Source organism: Lagopus leucura, unplaced genomic scaffold, assembly GCF_019238085.1.
Source record: "Lagopus leucura isolate 7727_CA_CO unplaced genomic scaffold, USGS_WTPT01 Super-Scaffold_100004, whole genome shotgun sequence".
NCBI lineage: Eukaryota > Metazoa > Chordata > Aves > Galliformes > Phasianidae > Lagopus > Lagopus leucura.
In genome coordinates, this window is record NW_024962264.1 from 32,580,567 (window position 1) to 32,602,417 (window position 21,851).

Below are 21,851 nucleotides of genomic sequence, written 5' to 3' on the forward strand. Positions count from 1 at the left end.
ACTGAAGGAGGGCGCAGGAAGGCAGCTGTGTTACATGGGTCTGTATCAGTCCATCTGCCCCAGGCTGGAGTGCCGCTAAGCCCACACTCAGACCTGCGGCAAATTTGGAAAAACGTGTTTTTCAGTATGTGAGGTGTAAGGAGCAAGGGGAAAATTGCTTGGAATCACTACATACGTTCTATGAAGCTGCACTGCCTCAGTGCACGTAGCAAAACACTGCCCGGGATGGGCTGGTTCGGGTGAAATAGGAACAGGCAGCAGTCAGGCAAAGGCAAAACAGCTATTAGGCCTACTCTTTTCTACATTAACAAAAGTAAGGAAAGCTGAAGTCGTGCACTAGAGAGATGGCACACATGATTTACACAGTGCGATTACCGTGCTCTGCGCGTAAGTAAAACAAACGGCCATCGATCCAACCGTTCGCCGAGAACCTTTATTTTTCAAGTTTCGATGCTCCCGCCCCCCGCAGTTCCCCTCAGGGCGCTCCGCCCCATCAGGGCAAACCCCGCGACCGCGCCCCGGCGTCGGGAGCCGCGCTGCCGCCCCCTGCAGGGCCCCGCCGGCGGGGGGCTCCGGCCGTTGGACGCCCCCTCTTCAGCAGCGGCGGCGGGACAAAGCGGAGGGGCGGTAAAACGCCCGCCCGGTGTCTCCCTCCGCCCAGGACTACTTGCCGCCAGATGTCGGGCCGGCAGGCGGGCAGGGGGCGGGGCGTGAGGCGGGCGGAGGCGGGGGCAAAGCGAGGAGGCGGGGTCTGGCGGAAGGGGTCAAGGAGTCGCGGAGGAGAGCACGGGCGGGCTGAGGCGCCGCGGAGCGGGCTGGCCGTGGGCCTGGCACGGCGGAGCCCGGGGGCGGGAGCCGAGTGGCACGGAGGAAGAGGAGGGGCGCGCCGAGCCGAGCCGCTGGGAGGCTGGAGCGGCCGCTGGTGGAGGTAAGCTGAGCGGCGGCGGGGAGGCCCCCAGCCCGGCGGCCGTTGGGGCGGTCGGCGGCCGTTGGGCGGTACCTGGCGGAGGTGGGCAACGGAGTGACAGCGGCGGGCGGGCGGCTGCGGCCGGGGGCTTTGTGCGGAGCCGTGCTGGGGGAGGGGAGCGGGGGGGCACACGGCCGTTCGCTCGGCTTCGGGATCGCCGGCGCGAGTCGGGTGCCCGGCCGGGGAGCCGCGCTGTGCGGGGCGACGCAGCCCGGGCTGAGGGCGCGGGCGGGGAGCCGCTGGGGCTGACAGGAGCGGCAGCCGGGGCAGCCCCCGTCCTGCTGCGGGCGGGCGGTGAACAAAGGGGTGTGCGAGGAGCCGTGGGCACAGCCCGTCTGTGGGATAAAGTTCCCGAGAAAGCCGTGGGCAGCGGCTGGAAGGCTGCGCGCAGGGAGGGTTCGGCGCTGGAGCCGTGGGAGAAAGAGTGAGCAGAGATAAAGGGAGCGTTCGGCTCTCGTAGGGAGGAAGTGTGGGGCTCGTTGTGCTGTGATTCTGAGGCCGCTGTCACAGCTGTCTATTGTTATGTTTTTATATATAACCGATTTTGTACCTTGAAACAACATTTTTTTTTTCCTTTTAAAGCAGCTTTTTAGGTGAATAGTACGGGCAAAACTAAAGATAAGAGCCATTGACTTCACTCTTTGTTGTCTGCTTTGCAGCTGACTGAATTACGACTTGCATGCAGGGTTAAAAGTGCTGTCTTCTTTATTTCAGAGCTCTAGGGGAAGATGTTGTCTCTTCTGACGTCTCTCGATTAAGATACCTGAGAACAGGTTCAGTAAGAATCCAGGTTGTTGAAGAAGACGCTTGCGAATATACTGAAATGAGAAGTTGTAAACACTTTTTTCCCCTTTCATCTCTACTGCCTAAGAAACCATAATCCAAAGCACTTCTGAGACGCTTGCCCAGATACGTGAAGTCTGCAAAGTTTCTTGTCCAAACTGACCGTTTCTCAGTAAGTTGTGCATATCCACATGGTTGGGATATGTATATAGTACTCTGAAGAAGAATTGCTTTCTGTATAAAATTCCCAGCAGTAACATTTTGTTATGGACAGCTTTTTCTGGATTTATATCCGGAGAGATTAATGCCTAGAGTTGAAAGGCATTTAGTATACACTGAAAAGCTGGCTTCCCTTCAGTTTTTCCAGATGTAGTGTCTCCCCTGTATGCTGGGAACGTGCACAACTGCATAAACTACAGATGTAGCCATGGAGCTGTGTGGACTTGTGAGCCATAGGAGAAGTATTGTTGAGCGTTGGTATCAGATGCTGCTTCATGATGTCAGCTAAGCAGTGATTGTGTTTCGCTACTTGTAACAGCATTCAAATGGAGTAACACCCTTTGCGAGAAGATGCTGTTAAGTGTTATGTGGAAGGTTAACTGATCATGTTATGCGTTGTCAAGTTCTGAGCAGAAGATCTTCCTCTGCAAGATGAACCCCTGCCTTCCTGTGCTAAGATGTTGAAGGTGTACTACTGCTTATGACAAGTCCAAGAGAAGAAGCTTTGTAAAATGGCTCAAACCAGCTTGCTGCAGGGAAAGCAGTTTTACTGTAGGGAGTGGGTTTTCCACAAACTTCAGCACTGCCTCCAGGAGAAAGCTAACTGCAGCGGTAGTGCTGCCAACAAACCATCTCTTGCAGCGAGTTCTGGGAATAATACTGGTGTTGTCTCTGGGAGAGGAGCTGCCTGGGGTGTCTTGTTGGTAGGAGGGCCCGGTAGTGGGAAGACAGCCCTTTGTACTGAGTTACTCTGGCCAAGCTCACCTGCGAACCTACAAAGAGGCTTACATCGGCAAGCCCTAGCCTTCCATTTCTGCAGAGCCCAGGACTCCGACACGCTGTGTGTTGGAGGGTTTATCAGAGGTTTAGTTGCACAGATCTGCCGCAGTGGACTGATCCAGGGATATGAGGACAAACTAAGAGATCCTGCCATTCAAAGCCTCTTGCAACCCGGGGAATGTGAGAGGAACCCTGCTGAAGCATTTAAAAGGTAAAAACTAATAAACAAAAAAGCCTTGCCTAAAGCAAAAGCCAAATAATAATTTAAAAAAAAAAAAACCTTGTTTCTATTTAGGTTTTGCTTCCAAAGAGTCTACAGTACAGAGGGTTATTACATGCCTGTCTCTTGGTTTGTTATCTCTGCGGATTACTTAGAGCTTTCGGACCTACTGTGGAAAAATGAAGTTTGTCCTTATAGCTGATATAAATAAATATTTGCTTTTAAAATAAAATTTACTATTGATAGTGAGTTTATTTACATTACTTTAAAGTAATGGACTTAAGGGTGGACAATAGCTAGGATAAAGTCGGTGGCCTTCATGTTCTTTTAAAGGTAGGGTAGTTATTCACAGATGTGAAACAGACCTTTTAGGACCCTTGTGAAAGCTTCCAACACTGTTCTTTGTCAGAGAGGAAACTGGACTAATGGATCTCTGGGTCTGATCCAGCACATCAGTTTTATGTTTGTCTAAAAACATGTGGTAGGAAAATGTCAGTTAACTCCTGATGTTACTTCTCACAGTGTGGATGAATTATGTCATCTTTATCACTATTTATAAAATAAAGGCTTTAAAGTAGTAGGTGGATCAGAAACTCATCAAGAGAGTTTACCTTCCTCCTTCTTAGAACATGTGTCAGCTAAGCTGAATAAAAATATTAATTTACCGAAGATTTTTCCAGCATGTTGTTGGGAATTGTATTTCTCTGAGAGTACTTGTGGTGTATCCATATCCCTTAAAGTAGTCTGCCATCTTGAGCATGGCATTCACATCAGTATTCCTTTGGATCACAGTGAAGGAAAATCCGGCAAGGTTAAGCAGTAGAATTTCTGCTGGTTGTTAGCTAACCTGAAATTTCTTACTGTTACATGGTGGTTTAACTGTTGTTTTTCTTCTTCGAGGACTGAGACTGGTCAAACAGATACCGAGGTTGAACACAGTGCTTGATCTTAATGTCATGATGCTGGAGAAGAGCCTTCCAGCTCTGGTGGCTGTGCTACCCTTGCCTGGTTAATAAACAGGATGCAAATCTACGTTGTTTGCAGCGTAGTGTCTTCGAAATAAGCAGACTAAACTAAGACTAATTCTGAATTATTGTTGTTTTTGCTAACTCAAGATGCAACTTCTAGCAACTCTTAAGGTCCTAATTCCACAACTATTAAGTCCTCTCGGTCTCTAATGGCTAAAAAGTGGGAAAATTGTCTATAAACAGAATAACAGACTGTCTGGCTTTAAGCAGTCTTTTAAAGACATGGAAGTGGATTAATCTGGTGAATGAGAGCTTGTTTACATTTAAACATCTATTACCAAGAAATCTTACTAATTTAGAGCAAATTCTAAGAACCTGAACCTTGCCTTTATTCTAAGCACAACTAGCTTGCTCAGAAAAACTGTGGCTAAGTAAGTGTCCTTAGACAAAAATGCAGCACAGAAATATAAAAGATAATTGTAAGCTAGACTTAGCTTTTGAGATAAGACTGCTTTATGAATGCAAGATTTAGTGATGGGCTGTTTGAGAATTTAGGTGTTTCTACAGGATTCTTGGCTTTGTATTGGAAAAATGAGGTGACAGCATTCAGTAGCAGTCTCAATTTTTTTAGCAGTGATTGTACCCTCTTAAGCTAAAAATACTGAACACAGTGCAGCAGCTTCAGTCAAGGGTTTATTTTTATTACAATTTTATTTTTATTACAATTTTGTTTTGTCTCTTGCTGCCCACCAACCCTGGTCTCCCACTCCCAAAAGCAGCTGTGGTAGCTGATATTCATCTTCAGATTTAAGGGAGATGAGATGTTAGTGCTGAGGTGCTGTACGTTTTCACTGCTATGGCAGGGGACCAGCAGGTGGCTGCTGACAGCAGTGCCAGGAGCTGGTTCTGCTGCCCATATGGTGTAATCCCAGTGCACAGACATAAGGAACGTGGCAATACCTCCTCACCCTGACGTACCTCAATCACTTGCTAATATATAAAGCGTGGGAGAAATATTTATCAGAAATATAAGCTTTGTTCACAAGCTCCAAGATGTAATATTCCAGACATATCCCAGTCCAGTACATTTATGTATGCTTCCTGCTAAATGCAAGCTGTATGTGAGCTTGAAGAAGACTTAACAGTCAGCTGATGGCCTTTCGTATTGAATAATGGCCCTGAAATGACACAAAGCTTCCATCTCAATGCTCCATTGACTTTACATTATTTTAATTTTCTTTCTTCAGTAGAAGATGGCAAAGACCTTTCTTTAAAATTACTGTCAGTTTTTTCTCTGCTTTGCACAGCAGCTGTAGCCCAGCTATGCCTTCATTGCCTAAAATGGAAAGTCTTCTCTTTGTAAGTGCTAAGCAAGCTCACGCTTTTCTATTTTTGTGCTAATTTTCCTAGAAGTAGAAAGAAAGATAACTTGCCAGTGCCTTGTAAAGTGTCAGTTTATAAACAATGTAATTCTTTAGTCACTTTAGCCACTACTAAATCTTCTCATGATGAGCATTTTTAAACAGATTTCCAGAAAACCTTATGGTGCCCTATGCAAGTGGTTACCCATAGAGCTAAGTCTTTTCCTTATTTGAATCTCTGCTCTTTAATAAAAAAAAAAAAAAAAAAAAAAAAAAAAAATCTAATGTATTTATAATCTTTAAGTGCTCTAAAAATTCTTTCAGGATTGGATCTTACCAAATTGCAGGTCTGGAAGGTTTGCTATGTACAAGTGTATTTGGCATTTGTTGCTATCCTGACAGCTGAGAGAAAGAAGAGCTACTTATGGCACTGCTTCTGAGGCATTTCTCCATGCATGTGGTTCTGGAGCATGAAGCGGTCTTAAAAACATGAGGGAGAAAGCCGAAACCTCATGTTCAAATTTTAAGTGAAAATTAAGACGAAAGCGTAAAGAAAATGAAAAAAATATTGCATGTTCCAAAATTCAATGTGCTTAACTGAACAAATTTAATCAAAAAAGGGCTGTTAAGTTTTTCTTCCCCATATGAATAGAAAAATTAGAACCAGAATACCCCCAGATTTTGCCAGACTGCATCTAGAGTTGTGAATGGGGGTTATTTTCAGTTCTTTTAGAGCAATCTTACATTTCCAGTAACTGGTAGTGATACAGGGAGCTGTCTGTTCAAAGCTATAAGGAAATAGTGGAAGTCAGATACAAACCATGGATAGTACTGAAATGGTTTAAGCTTTGGTGTAAAATAACTCTTATCCTAGTTTGTTTTTCAGAAAAAAAGCGATAGCATTATACCAGGCAAGAGGGAAAGAGTGCATCTGCTGCATGTTGGGCTGCATCTGGTATTAGGGACAGAAGAATGGAGTTGGTTAGGTCCCAGCCCAGAAAACTGGACTGTGCTGGAGGTGTGGGACCAGTTTACACCACACAGCTGATTTCGTTTCCAGACTGTTGTTGCTCTGAGTTTGAAAGACATCCAGGACCAGAGCTCATGAGTCAATTTCAGAGAGAGAACATCTGTCTGTTAAATAACATCACATTGTTAAGTTTGTAGTGTGTGTGTGTTGGTCTGGTACAAACTTAAGGAAAAGTCTGGATGTTGTCTAATGTTTGGGTGAATTGATGAAGTGAATAAATACCTCAAAATGGTGAATTACCATGTCTCTTGGAAGGCTGGTGTGGATGGAGCTGCTTTCCTCTCACAGTGAAGTTACTTTCTGTCTTCTGCATCTCTTTTTAAGAGGCTTCAAGTCAAGTCTTGTGAGATTTTGCACAAATGCTGAATGATGCCTTGAAACAGTGGTTGAGCACCTGGCAGAGAGGCAGGGCTAACCCAGGGGAGCTCAGCTGCATGCAGTGTATCTGAGTGACCAGAAGAGGTGGAGCCAGGATCCATCCCTTCCCAGCCCTCATTTGAGGATTGGCAATGGAGGCAAGGGGATCTTGCTGCACTTTCTATCACGTTACAGGTCTGTTATGATTTTTTTATTTGCCCTAGAACTTTTAGTATTAAGGGATATCTATACAACTACTTTAATGTAAGATGGACTTATCAAAGGGATGTACGTACTAGAAAAGCGAAGCTGAAAATTCTGGTCTTTACTTGTTTGCATTGCTGAAATTGTATTCTCATGTAGCTAGCTGTCCTAGATCACTAGGGACCCAAGAAAAGAACAAAAATGTTGAGTGCTCTTCTGTGAAGTTTTTATGCAGTAGCATATGCAAGTGCATGTTATATCTTCACCAAGAAATGAATGTAGCAGAAAGAACGCAATAGTAATGTCTTCCTCTGTGTTTCTTACACTTCATCTGTTCTACTTATTTGAAAAGTAGTTCCTGTGAAGAGTTAACTGAAATAAGCAGCTGACAAGAGTCACCTATACCATGTATCAACCCAAATTCTGGAATTCTCAGTCAAAGCTAACAGGCACTTTTATCCACCCTCCACTCCCTTACCTGTGTTGGATTTCCGTGTTTGCAATTTTATTTCTTTCTACCACTCTGTTCTCTGCCAAGAGTTGTGAATGGTTGGAAGGGTATAAATTTCAGGTGTACAAGAGAGTTTTCAATAAGGGGAAAATTCTAGGCTGTTGTAGAGGTTTGTTTCACAAATATTCTGTGACAGTTGTCCAAGGTCTTTAAATCTGCAATATGAAATGCCATTTTTCTTGCAATATGTTTGGAATAGATGAAGGTAAAGGTTTAGAAAATGGGTCTTATGTGGTAAGATGAAATGTGTTGAAGCTGTTCTTTTTGAAACTCCTTGTATGATCCTTGAAGCCAGTAATATAATTAAAATTATCATTGATTGTGTGGACTTGATGGAGCAATTAACTACTGGGCCTCTTCACTTTGCCAGAGTAGCTTATTCATAGTTGTGAAAACTTCTTTTTTTTTTTTTTTTTTTTTTTTTAATAAATATAAAAAGGTGGGGGCCAGCTCCTTTCCTTTACTTTCTCTTTTTTTTTTTTTTTTTGTCTTGTATCAATTTATTTTCACATTGCCTTTAGCTAGTAAGTTTCAAACCCACCTTGATGGCTGAGGCAAGAGGTTAATTAGAGCATCCCAACTTTCATGAGAGCAAGAGGAGTTGCTCTTTGTAAAGTATTTAACTTTGTGTTTTCTCGCTAGTGGCAAGTATATGCTTCTGCTGCTGTCTGTAGCTGGTAATTTATTGTAGTTTTATTGACAACAAAATTTGTGATTGCTGCGAAAGTAGTCATAGCATCATAGAATGGCTTGGTTTGGAGAAGATCATCTAGTCCCAACCCCTTGCTGTGGGCTGGTTGCCCCCACTGGATCAGGCTGCCCAGGGCCCCATTCAGCTTGGTCTTGAGCGCCTGCAGGGATGGGGCATCTACAGCTTCTCTGGGCAGCCTGTTCAAATAAGCAGTATTTGTTTTACTCTGAAGGTAGTGAGGGGGTAGTGTGGTATTTACTTTGTGGGGTTTTTTTGTAAATGCATTTAGTAAAAATATGTTTCTACCGTGACCTTAGGAAGTACGTGGAGAGGCAGCGTACTAGAAACAGTTACAGGTGCCTGGGCTCGTTTTTTTGGGAGACTTGAACCTATTGGAATTTCTGCTAATTTATTCTGTAAAACATTAGTAATTCAGTCTTAATCTTTCTATATAAAAGAGTTGCTTGACTTTTTTCATCCAAGTCTCAGACTCTCTGGAGGTGATCTGTGTTTTAGCTCTGATCACCTGCTGGCTGCAAGGGACTGCACAGGCCTTCCTGCTGCCTCTGCAGCACCAGTACAGTTTTGTAGCTATAGCTTTGCCCCAATTGCAAGGTACCATGAACGTGGATCTTGTCAGACTCTAATTTCATGTAGCTATAAACAATAGAAATGAAGCCAAAACCTGTGTCCTGTTTCAGTGGAAAATCTGAAGGCATAATGAATTAATTTACAGGATCCTTTTAAGAACTTCACAGTGTGTTTATTCATTTACCACATGTAAAGTTCAAACATACAAGTAACTGACTTCCACCTAGATAGAAAAGGGAGGGTTGGAGGTTACCTCAGAAAATGAAGTCCATGTCCTTGTTCCAGGCAGAAGCAGCCAAGTCTGAGAGATATGCTTGTTTCATCTACTCTGAGAAAAATTCCCATATGCCTAACTTAAGCTTTTTTTGCTCTAATCTGAGCTTGTTACTAATGTTACTAATTATGGTATTCTCCAGAGATGTGGAGAATAGATTCCTTCTTCCTTCTTCTTGTGACAGCTTTTTACCTATATGAATACCATCTAATTTCTTTTATCTCATAATTAAGTTCTATAGTGCTCATGGGTTAGAGCTTCCTCAAAGGTCACACCTAAGAATGTGACACTAAAAAAAATTCCTTGGCTAAATTAAGGGTTTTTTTTTTTTTTGTATCTAGATGGAAATGTCATTAACAAAATTTTAGATGTGTACGTGTATATCATTTTACTTCTATACATTCTCAGAATTGTGTCTGTTCCTATATCATTCCCTTATGCTTGACTGGAATCCTGAAGTGAGTTGGATCCTAGCCCAGAGAAGCTTGAACTGGTACAAGATTGAATTCTGCTTAAAATAGTGGCCATAACCTTTTCAGTTAAAAGCAATCTCAGAGATGATTTGTTTTGTCCTGGGTACCTTTTGTAATCATCCAAGGATTGATACATCTGTGAATTGTTCAAGATCTTAGCACCTGTAACTTGCCAAAGGAGAAGCAGGTTTCTTAAGAGTCACAGAACCATAGAATGTTTTGCGTTGGAAGGGACCTTTAAACTCATCTAGTTCCAACCCCCATTCTATAGGCAGGCGCACCTCTAGACCAGGTTGCTCGAAGCTCCATCCAACCTGGCCTTGAATGCTTCCAGGGAGGGTGCATTCACAATCTCACTGGGCAGCCTTTTCCAATGTCTTACCACCTCATAGTGAAGGATTTCTTCCTGATATCTAAATCTATTCTCATCCAGTTTAAAACTGTTTCTCCTTGTGCTGTCGCTACATGCCCTCCTACTATGTTTTTGCTTTCCAAGAGGTAGTGGAAGAAGAGCGCCTTGAGTACTTTGTTTAGTTTTGGGCCCCTCATTATAAGAAAGACATCAAGGCCTTGGAGCATGCCCAAAGAAGGTCAACAAAGCTGGCAAGGGGTCTGGAGCATGAGTCTTATGGGGAGTCTGTGAGAGAGCTGGGATTGTACGGTCTGGAGAAGAGGAGGCTCAAGGGAGACCTTATTGTTCTTTGCAACTACCTGAAAGGAAGTTGCAGTGAGGTGGGGGTCAATCTCTTCTCCCTCATAACTAGCAATAACCAGGGGAGGTTCAGGTTGAATAGTAGGAATCATTCTTTGTCAGAAAGAGTAGTGATTCATTGGTACAGGCTGCCCAGGGAGGTGGTGGAGTCACCGTCCCTGGAGGTGCTCAAGAAATGTGGAGATGTGGTTCTTAAGAGACGTAGGGAAATATTGGTGGTAGATGAATAATCAGACTACATGATTTTGGCCTTTTCCGACCTTGGTGATTCAGTGATTGTAAGAGTTGTGGAGCTCAACAAACTTATTTCTTTTGAAATTGTACCTTTTTCCCTTACTCAACTAGGGGAAACAATATGGCACTGCTTCTATCTACTTTTCAGAGAATTTGGAGGAGAATTAATTTTGATTGCTGCCATGAGGGATATAGACTTTTTAATTAATGGTGATAAAGTTTATAAATATGATGGAAAAAATTGTCTTCTGAAACCTTTCTGCTGTCATTGCATTGATTCTGATTACAGCTAATCATTGAGACTTTGTAGAAAGCCATGTATTCCCTTGCTGTCCCCTCCAGCATTTTAGAAAGCTTTTTCCTACTCTTTTTTTTTTTTTTTTTTTTTTTTTTTTTTCAGAAAAAAAAAAAAATCACTATTGTTGTTACATCTTCCTCACCCTATGTATTTCAGAATATAGATATTGGGTCTTAAAGGCTGGAAAAGAGTTCTAGGCAAAGAATTCCTAATTTGCAAAGCATATGCAGAAGGTAGCTGGAGTAGCCTTCTGAATCCTATCCTTTTTTAAAATTTAAATTTGGTGGTTTGTCCCATGTAGTCTAATTTTGAAGTTCTGTGGAAATTGGGTGTTGGAATGACAGGTTCTCCACTCTGTGACTACAGGCTGAATTAGTGAAAATACTTCAGTCTTTCTACTTTTTGAAAATTATGAGACTACCGCTGCTGGTATTTTGTACTCAACCATAATGGAATAAATACCAGAAAGGACATTGAGGTGCTGGAGCAGGTCCAAGGAAGGGCAACAGAGCTGGTGAAGGGCTTGAAGAATATGTGCTTGGAGAGTATGAGGAGCGACTGAAGGATCTGGGGCTGTTTGGTCTGGGGAAAAGGAGGCTGAGGGGAGGGAGACCTTATTGCTCTCTTCCAGTATCTGAAAGGCGCTTACAGCAAGAGTGGGGTTGTTCTCTTCTCTCTGGTGACAGGGGACAGGATGAGGGGAAGTGGCCTGAAGTTGCACCAGAGTAAGTTGAGGTTGGATATCAGGAAACACTTCTTTACAGAAAGCGTTGTTAAGCACTGGAATAGGCTCCCCAGGGAGGCGGTTGAGTCACCATCCCAGTGGAGGGTTGTTAGGGTTAGGATATTATAGTTAGATTGTGGTGGACTTGATGATGTTTAAGGTCTTTTCCAACCTGAGCAATTCTATGATTCTTTAATTAGATCTTGCTTTTAATACTTGATTTCTGATGAAGGAACTTAACGTCAGAAGTGTCTATCTTCAAAATCAAGTGGCTAAGGGACTCTTTAATTAAAATATTTACTAAAGATCTGCTTAAACAGCACAAGTTCTGCGGGTTTCATCAGAAAGTCTGGATGTTTTTTCTGACTTTAGCTCCCTAGTAGGGTATTGTTCATATTGTGGGGCTTAAACTTAGTGATTGTGTAGGGGGAGATGTAAAGTATTAAAAACAGCAGACAGCTTTCACAGCCCAAAGTCTTTTACTACTCTTCATAGGAAGCAGCTGCGTGTAAGCTGATATCTGCAAGATCAAAAGATCTTTTGAGATCTAATGAAGAAAAATGGTGTACAAGACAGTTTGTATGAAAGAAGTAAGGAACAGCATAAGAAAATCTTACACAGAACTTTAGTACAATCTCCTGTGTGGTGGTGTGCTTTGAAGATGTAAGCAACTACAATGAATGAATACTAAATGTGTGGTAAAATGCTGCTGGTCTTCAGTGTGTGGCTTACCAATTACAGCAGTTCAAGTAATTACTAATTTCTGTGCCAATTTTCAGTTTTGTGTAGTATGAATCTGTTAATTTAGAAGTATTTACATACTTTCGTTGTGTACCTTATGGAGACTTACAGTAAAGATAAAAAAATCTGTCTATATTTCAATTACTCAGTAGCACAACTTTATGCTCAGAAATGCTGTAGGAGCAGAACACTAACAGAAGTTCTTAGCAATTTATGGGTATAGGGAGAAATGAGGTTTTTCTAAGAACTTGCACAAGAGGTTAAAACAGTCTGCTAACTCAGCTTGTATTTCCACCGTGTTGAAATTGATGTTCTGGAAGGTTAATTGGTGTTTTGGAAGCTCAGTCTGTTGAAAGTATTTCTGATTCCTGTAGTCCATGTAGTGTTTAACTGATGCTTTGGGCTTTTGCTGTTGCTGGGTTTCATAGGAGATTCTGTGTTCACATGCTCTACACTATTAGAAAGTTGAGCATTGCATGAAGCTTAAGTACTTTGCGGCATGTTTCTCTTTAGGCTTTTCCCTTAAATCTGTGGAGTTAGTGGGTCACATAGCAACAGCTGGTGTTTCTGCAAGAGTAAGTTGTATGTTGTTCTTTCACTGTATGGAAGCACAGCATACAAGGTGAAAGTAATACCATTTAAGGTTTTAACCTTTTCAGTTTGAATTAACATAAGAAAGTTTCCCTGAGGCATTTTAATAATGACAACTTACATAGGCCTTTTTGTCTTCTACTTCTATAGGCATTAACATTTTGCCTTTAATCTATGTGGCTCAGTCTTAAATCTTGCAGGTTTCCCTATAAGCCGTTTAGTTAGATGGACCTTCATAGCAATTCTCACTTGTTAATTATTTCCCTTCCCTCCAGTTTTCTATGCACATGTTCATAGCTTGTGCAAGGGTTTAAGTTTCTTTTTTGTTCCTTTCTAATGAAAAAAATGAAAAGGATTTGGAGGATTGTGGAGCAGAAGGGATTTAGTGTCTAAGATACTGGGAAAAGTTAGCATTGAAATATCTCTTTTTGAAAGTGTTAGTGAAGCAGTGCATTGAAGAGGTTTTAGTTTCTTCTATGTGATGATGTGTACAATGCACTGGGAATGTTCAGAAACCTTCCAAATGCTAAGAGAAGGTGTGTTTTAAATATTTAATGCAGAAAGACTCCAGGACTGATGAATCACCAGTCGGAAAGAAATAATTAAGGAAAAAAAGTGATTTAAAAATAATAATGATTGAACACCTATATATATATATATATATATATATATGTATATCTCCTTATTTCAAAGGTGTTGTGGGGGAAACATTGTAAAGAATGTAGGTGGGTGAGTTCCTGGTACATTTGAATGACATCAGAATGTAGTAGAATAGCATGAAAGAACTGAAAATGAAATTGTGGAGAGAACCAACAGGGAAATTTTACGTAGCTGATGGAGCAAATGGTGCAGAACACTTGCAATCAGAGTTCTCTCCATAGTGCATTTGCAAATGCCTTCACACAAAGGAAGGACCAAAGTATCTTTGATAGAAGGTGATTACTCTTGGCTCAGTTTTGGTTGCTGTTGTTTCAGTGGACAGGAGTGGGAATTAAGGATTGTACGTGAGTGGACTTCCAGGTCAGCGGTCATCGTGGCATCTTTTCCTTTTTTTTTTTTTCCTCTCACTTTTGTCTCATGCTAAAGAGAGTTGGTTATAGTGGTGCACATGTAGAGGACAAAAAAAATGCCAACCACCTTGCACAGAAGCAAGTTTGTGTGCTAAAGTTCTGTGGTTGTCTTAAATGAAAAGTTTGTAGGAAGCAGCATCCAGGACATGGATTTGTCTTGGAAAAAGAAAACTTGTTAGTGAAAATAGTGGCTGTGTAGAGGTGGCTTTAACAAGTGGATATTAATGAACCTCACAAGGGAAAACTGCTGAGAAAAGGATTACAACATGATTTCAGTCTTAAACCAGCTAATTAACAAATCTTGGATCAACTGCATTAACTCTCCTGTAGTGATATAAATCATTAGTCTGTCTATCCTTTTTCTGTGCTTTCAAGAAGTGCCGTTCAGCAGGACAGTGGAAAAAAGGTGTATTTGTGGGTCAGGTGAGGTGAGAGGAATTGTCCTATGACTATATGTTATGCTGTATAAGTGAAGGAGTATTAACACTGTCTTCTCTACCAGATATGTGCTTAAGTAGTCAGCAAAGCAAAAAATGTTAAGTTGCCTTACAGTTGTCTTGGTGTAAGTTATAGGAATTGTACCAACACATCCTAGCTTTGACAGACCTGCCGAAGCTTGGGTGAACTTTCCCAACTTTTACAGCATTCCTTTGCCAATTGTTTGGTTTCAGTAGTTTTACTTTGTATTGGATAGTGCTGCTGTGTTCTTTGCTTTGGCTTTGATCCATTTAATTTGTTGTTTTTAAAAAGAGAATTTTTTCTTCCAGTGGATTTATAGCATGTACTGCATGTTAATATTAAGCTCAATTTTTAAAACTTCAGGTGTACTTTATTTTTTTCTTAGTGCCCTGTATTTTAATTTGTGTTAAAGATGCTTTTGACAGTAAGCTCTTTTTGGTGTATAGAGTGTTACGGATAAAAGAAGATCAAGTGAAATAAACTGCATTACCTTTTGTAGTTAAGACCAAAAATAGATCTAATTAAATATATAGCTCCAGAATTGGTTCCAAAGTTAAATGCACCACTGCTGTGAGGTAATAGAATCAGGTGAACGTGGCGCTAATCTGGCAGTGTGTTTTTAAAGCAAATTACAAAGAGCTAAAAGGGATCCATAGGAGGCATAAAGTCAAGAGAAGCTGTATCTTTTGGAGGATGGTGGGTGAGAAAGGGCAAAAGAAAAAAAAAAAAAAAAAAGCCCAACAACTTTACAAGGTTATTAATATGGACTCTGAGTGATATAGGAGGTACATCTGCTTTGTATTCTACTTTTGGGAGTGTGGTAGAGTAATTTTGACTGGGGCACATGAAAGCTGCTCCATCTGGTGCCTCTTCAGATAAGACACTGCAATTAAGGGTTAGGACAATCCCTTCAACTTGAGAAAATAATTTGGAAAAAAGATGCATGGTAATGCAAATATAGAAGGAAAGCTGTCTTAAGTGCATGACTCATAAGGTAAAATCTTAACAGCTTTTCATCTAGTATTTGTGCAGAGGATTTTCTGAGAATGAGGTCAGTATTATCCGGTGATCAGTACAATGATCCGAAGTAGGGGGTGCAAGAAATGAGAACGGTGGGTATATAGCAAGCTCACCAGGGAATGGCAGAGACTTCAGAGTTTTCACTGTTCAGTTTCCACCATTTCAGGATCCCCACTTGAAGAAGTTCATCCCTACAGCCCTTGCAGCACCTCTTCTTTGTGCATCCTGATTAATAATGCATTTTTCATCTGAAATCAGGTGTGTAGGAAAAATAACATTGTGATTGTCGGGGTGACTGTTAGCTATTGTAGTAACTGACTGGTTTTGTGTTGTCCACGCTAAGCTGTTGTTTTTTGTCACACAGTTATGGGGTAGCAGAAAATAAATGTGGCTGGAGGTAAACTAGGATGTAGCCTAACAGAAGCCACTCAGTTGAGTGTATCCAGTGTAGTTTTCTAATTGTATCCTCTGTTGTTTTCTTTGTTTTAGTTTTTAGGGATAACACTTCTCTCATGTCAACAAATAAAATTGTATACATGGAAAGCAAAGTCTATCTCTTCAGCTGTTTATTTATGTTCTGCATAAGTTGAGGTACAAGGAAGAAATGGATTTTGTCTGCCTCCAAAACACAGAATAATGCCAACAAATTAAAATGCCTGTTAGGCTACAAGAATTTGTATTCAGCTGTACATTAACCTCTATAGATAACGCTACTTCTAGTTGAAGCTAGATTTGATTAACAAATAGAGGTTAATTTTTATATGAAAGAACTAAAGGACCAAATGATTGATGAGAAAAACTGTGAAGACTATATTTTTAGTTTGCTGTACCTTTCATTTCATAAATGATTTAAATCTTACTTTGCAATTTTAATATATTCTCTTGCATATATGAGCTTGTTAGTTTTTGTTATTATGGTACCCTATAGTTACCTTTTGCATTTCAACTGGAGACTTCTGAGTATATACAAATGTATTATCATAACTTCACAGGTGTAAAAAAAAAATAATGTGCCTTATGGGTAATTCTCTCATTTCAACTTGTAAGTTACAGTGAGCCTGATTTGATACTTTCTTCTCATGCATTTGATGTAAAACGCAGTTTCTTTGACTTTAAAAAAAAAAAAGTAAGTTATTCATATAGACAGTGAGAATATAATTGATTTTTCAGGAAGAAAAGCAATGATTTTCTAGCCTAACAAGAGGCATCTTTTAAGCCACACACAATTGATGACGAATCCTGGGGATAAATATAAATAAGAGTAACATGGACAGTAGCTCAAAAACTGGAGGTGGAGGAGGGGAGAAATGAAGGGTATTCAGGTAGGGTCATAGGACAGACAAAGAAGATGAGGCAGTTAATCAACTGTCATGAATATCTTTAATAGAAAAAAAGGTATGGGGTATAAAGAGACAGAACTGGAAATCTTAGTACACAGAGTCAAGGTTGATTTAAATGCTTTTAAAGATCTCTCAGGATAACTTGTGTGACTGGTGTTTAAAAAAAACCAGCTTGTTTAGGAGTTGCTTTCTATATTGTAAACTTGCTTTGAGTTCTAGAATAAACTAAATTTAAAATTACTGTAAAGTCTGTCAATGAAGAAATGCATTTCATGTGGGGATAGTTTTGTACATATGTATATCTATGCAAAGGATGAAGGTAGCACTTTCATTGGAAAAAATAGACCTACCCTATTAGACGATCTTGTCTATTTTTAAGATTATCTGTATTGGCAGATTATAGTTGTGGTCAGTAACTGAGAAATTCCCTTACCTCTCAACTGTGTTTTTCTAAGACCTGAATGTTTTACTCTATCAAACCAACAAGATCAAGTAAACTGACTTTCTTTAAGAGAACAAATGAGTTGTCCATAGCATAGGCTTTGGGTGAGAATGTCTATGTGGCAGAAAATATTGAATTGTCACAATAGGTAGGAGATGAACATCATCTGGGAAACAAGAGTCTGTCAGTGATAGATTTCTAGTGTGAGAGAGGAGAAAATAATGAATAGAAGGACAGAAATCTGCTTCCAGCAGATTGGAAAGAATCAGATGAGAAGATGAAGAGCAGCTTTTGTTGAAGGTGACTGTGAAATGATCTTAATTGCGTGATTTTTAGAAGAGAAAGAACAAACTAAAAGCAGTGGACTTTGCTCTCAGGTAATTTGTGGGTGAGGTCTTGTGACTGCAAGTATAAAGAAAGGAAGGAATTAGCTGGAAAGAATACTAAGGTCTCAAATCCCAGTGTATTAAATAGCAGTTTAGTGAGACCAAGCTCCTCATCATATGTTAAACCTAAGAACAAAATCAGGAAAGTAGATCAGCTACTGAATATGAATTTAAGATTGCAGAAAAACATCCTGGAAGAAACAGCAACAACAAAAAATATAGAGTAGGTGAGATGATCTTTAACAGTCTATGAGTTGTCACTATTGTCTTCAAAGGACAGGTTATCTTTTTCAAGATGGCAGAAAATGTGGTCTTGAAAGAAAAAGATACTTAATGTTTTGCTTTATAAAGGGATAAAAAGACATTAGAGAATTGTAGGCTTGTCAGTTGAATAAAAAATGCTGGAACAAATAAGCTATCTGCAAGTGGCTGGAAGATAAGAGTCGAAATGACAGCCAACGTGGCATGACATGGTTTGTTTTTTACAAATCTAACTAATTTCTTGTTGTACAGGACAATAATAGTACTTGTGGGTAAGGGATAACCATGAATGACATTTTTACTTCAGATAGGCATTGGGGATGTTTATATGATTCTGCTGCAAACAGGCAGTGCTCTAGGTAGACTGGCGTTTGGCTCCACTCGGAGGGATTTGGGTACCTTGGGAGTAACTAGGAGCAGTTCACAGTGACACTGCACGTCATGTTGGGCATCGCTGCTGTCTGTCCTGCATCTGTCCCTTCAGTGAGCTCAGTGACCTCAGCCATTGAAGCATTGTCTGGGAGAATTTGTGTAGGATAAATAACAATTCTATACTGTTTATTCAGGAAATTCTTTATAGGGGTTCTCATGCTCTCCTCCTCTTTCCCTTTGATAGAGACACAGATTTTTGTATTTAGACTCTGAGAAGTTAGAACATATTGTGTAAGTAAGAACATAAGGCAAATACCTTCAGATAAAAAAAGTGTGCAAAGACTCAACCTGCTCCTAGCAGCAGGTGTGAGTGGGTTTCAGCCACACTAGTCTTTCCTTAATACAGCTGAGTTGTTTGCAAACTGTTCTAGGCAGTCCAACTATTAGAACCAAAATATTTGCTCTTAAGGCTTCTTTTTCTGAGTAAATCTACCAGTAGATCCACCTGCAGAGCTGTGTAGAAGAAAATTACTTATATATTTGTATGAGACAGTGGGAGATCTCTAATCAATAAGCAGGGGTCCAGCATGCTGTGTTTGTGTGAGTGATGGTGCTGGCTGTATGATAAACTCTGCTTTTGTCTGGCTCTATACCCTGGAGCTAGCTTTTGTGCTCTCCTTGTGGGATTGCAGCTCTGCTTTACAATGGCAGATAAAACTCAGGTTACACCAAGGCGCTGCAGGATCAGGTGCTGAATTGCACAGCATGCCTTGCCTGCCGTTTCTAATTTGCCAGTCTGAAAAGCCTGGACCTGAAATTTACATGCAAACGTTGGAGCTTACTTAATGGGTGATTCTCTGCAGTTTTTTTTTCCTTCTTTCTGCTTCATAAGACTGACTTCCTTTTTAAATCTCCCTTCAGTTGGTTAGAACCGCTAGGGCTGGTTTATCTTTCTGTGCAGTCTGTGAATTACCAATTCACTTGAAACAATCACAGGTATTATACTATCGTTCTTTGGTGTGTATAGTTTCAGTATTGTGCTTTGTCAGGAAAGTCATAATCAGTTGCAGGCATGCTTTTATCATGTTGAAATATGGCTGAACAGCCACCTCAATAACTTGACCACATGTCTGAGTATGTACACAGGTGTGCACACAAAATCAAGCCAGGTAATTTTACTTTCACAGAAGGCATCTGTTGAACTTTACCATTAGATTGAGCCTCAATCTGTAATTCAGAAACCATATAACAACTAGTCAGGAAGTGTGATGATCCAGATGAGTAAGCTGCTGCTGGTTGTGATCCATAGGACCTAGAGGAAAATGTGCGCTGATCTAGAAATAACACCATAGGTGATTTGTGAAGATGCTCTTTTTCTTCTGAGTGAGTTCAGCTGCTGCAAGTATTCTCAGGAAGGGGTTAATATTTCACCAACTGACCAGCTAAAACTGTCTGTTTAATTAGAAGTGAAATTTCCCTTTGCCTCTTTCATTGTGACCCATGTCCCCTATACGGTTTGGAAAACAAGAGAAAAATTCAGCACCTGGCTTTATGGATGCATATGCTGAGATGTCTAGCAATATTTAACAGCTTTGTCCTCCCTATCTTCAGTCTGCAAATTAGAAACCAGAATACTGACAACCTCACAAGTTTACATTCTGCTAGTTGACCACTGAAATATAGTATACAAATGGGTACAGGAGGCAGTGGGAAGAGAGGTGGGCCACTTGCTGTCACATGTGAAAATTTTTTAAGTAGAGATTTAAAGAATAGTGATCTGGAATTCTGAATTTTGCCTTCTATTCTGAAACTGTGGATCAGTGCACTTTAAAGCATGATTATTCCAGTTCCAATGGAACTAATAAAAATCTAATTGCCTAGAGCTTTATATCCTTTGGCACTTGTGTCCTTCGGTATTGTGCATTGACCTGGGATTCTCCCTGAAATGATTTTATAAAATAATTCCTTCCAGCTGTGAGCTGGAGAGGATGGAGTTTATCTTCCACCAGATAGAGCCACCAGGAGCTGAGTTGGGATGCCTACTAGGCTTCTGCATGTGATTTTTAGGCAAAAATTCCAGTAATTCTTACGTTGCTGGCAAAAATTGTTACAGCATTAACTTAGTAAGCATAATTGGCTTACTTAAAGTTTTGTTTATGTATTTTTGTCTTCCTGAATTTTCTGATATGGCGTAAATGAAAATGAGCGTCTTAAAAGTAGCATAGCAGGCTGCTGTGGTATATCAAGTAGTAAGTCATCCATAAGAAGAATGATGATTCTTTGTTTTTCCAGAGATGAACGCTGATGTTTGAAGAAATGTCTACTTAGCTATTGAAATGTGTGTACGTGAGTATATAGGGAGGTATTTATCCATCCAGTTTATATATAGGCATCCTTTACAATTATTTCAGTCTTCAGTAAGTCTTTAGATAAAATGTGCAAATGTGCAGTTTTGTAGGAAATATGCAAGGCAGTCTTATCTCTTGCCAAGGACAACACTGTGTAGTCTCTTTCATGTTAGGAGAACGTTTTATGGGGTTCTATTGGTAAGTTTTTTGCCAATGTAACAATAAATTCAGGTGAAATTCAGTGTGATATTGATTGCCGATACCAGATGATCAGCTCCATTATGTTGCTTGTAGTTACTAAACTTAGTTTTCTGTGGTATTATGATTAAATGTTTTTTTTTGTGTGTGTGTTTTTTTTTTGTTTTTTTTTTCTTCAATGAATGCAGTTCTCAAAGTTGTTTATCTGAAGTTGGCTGGTATTTTCCAGTACTTAGTGGGATCACTAACTGGGAGTGTGGTTTCTTGCAGTTCAGAATAGTTGCAAGCAATGTGGCATTGGTGTTAAATTAATTGTAAGTACCACGTATAAACCACCTCAGTGACAATGACTATTGTCTTCCTTTTTGAAATGTCAGATATCTTTGGAAAAGAAGAAAATATGCAGAGATCTCTGTAGTGAGGTGCTGGTGGTTTCAAGTAGGAGAATAACAATTTACAAAAATTCTACAACTCCTAACTGAATGGAGGAGACAGATTTGCTAAAGGAGTGGATAACAGCCTTACCTGCCAGGTGACAGTAAACATCACTGCTGAGCATTTAGCTCCGCATCACTTGGAGAAGAATTGCTTTTTTTGTACTCTTTTCCTGTAGTGTCATTTTGTGTACGTGTGTGTATATATGTGTTCCTCTATGTCCCTGCTGTTCTACCCGAGCAAAAGATGCCCAGTGCTATGCTAATGTTGTTTGCACCATCTTGGAGACTCATTGCACACTTGGCAAAAGTAGCAGCAAAGCCTGGGAGAAAGCAGGAGGCTCTCTAACCCTCATGAGAAGTCGGTTTGGTTAGCCTGTATAGAAGTAAATTTATAATGCTGGGGAGGCAGTGTGTGTGCCCAGTCATTGCTCTCTTTGAAAGATAAGTCTATTACCTGCTTCTTAAAACAACTCTTTTCTAAAAGAACAAACATTGTAAACGTATAATGGGCATATTATGTAATGTATACTATATATGTCACACGTATTGATGTGGTAGTTCTTTGTGACAGCAGTGACTGTAACTGAAATGCAAGTGCTGAACCCTAATATATAGGCAAGAAAGTGGCTTGAAAGGCAATTTGTAAAAGAAATGTCATACTGATACAGAAAACGAAATGCAAGAACAGTAGTAGCAGTTAAACAGTTTCCAAATTCATTTGTATCATTATGAAATTTGAAATATTTTGCATTTTCCTAAAAGTAGCAGTGCTTAGACTTGGACAGGTAT

At 40.4% G+C, this 21,851-nt stretch overlaps 1 protein-coding gene across 1 annotated transcript in view; it reads left to right on the forward strand.

Moving 5' to 3' along the window:
• Nucleotides 1-849: 849 nt before the first annotated feature.
• The window catches only part of ANKRD50 (ankyrin repeat domain 50), a 41,218-nt gene continuing 20,216 nt past the window's right edge, over nt 850-21,851 (forward strand). The window contains exons 1-2 of the mRNA XM_042871179.1: nt 850-928; nt 1,682-2,960. Coding sequence (XP_042727113.1) covers nt 2,482-2,960 — 479 coding nt within the window. The 5' untranslated portion in view covers nt 850-928; nt 1,682-2,481. The remainder of the gene's footprint in view (nt 929-1,681; nt 2,961-21,851) is intronic.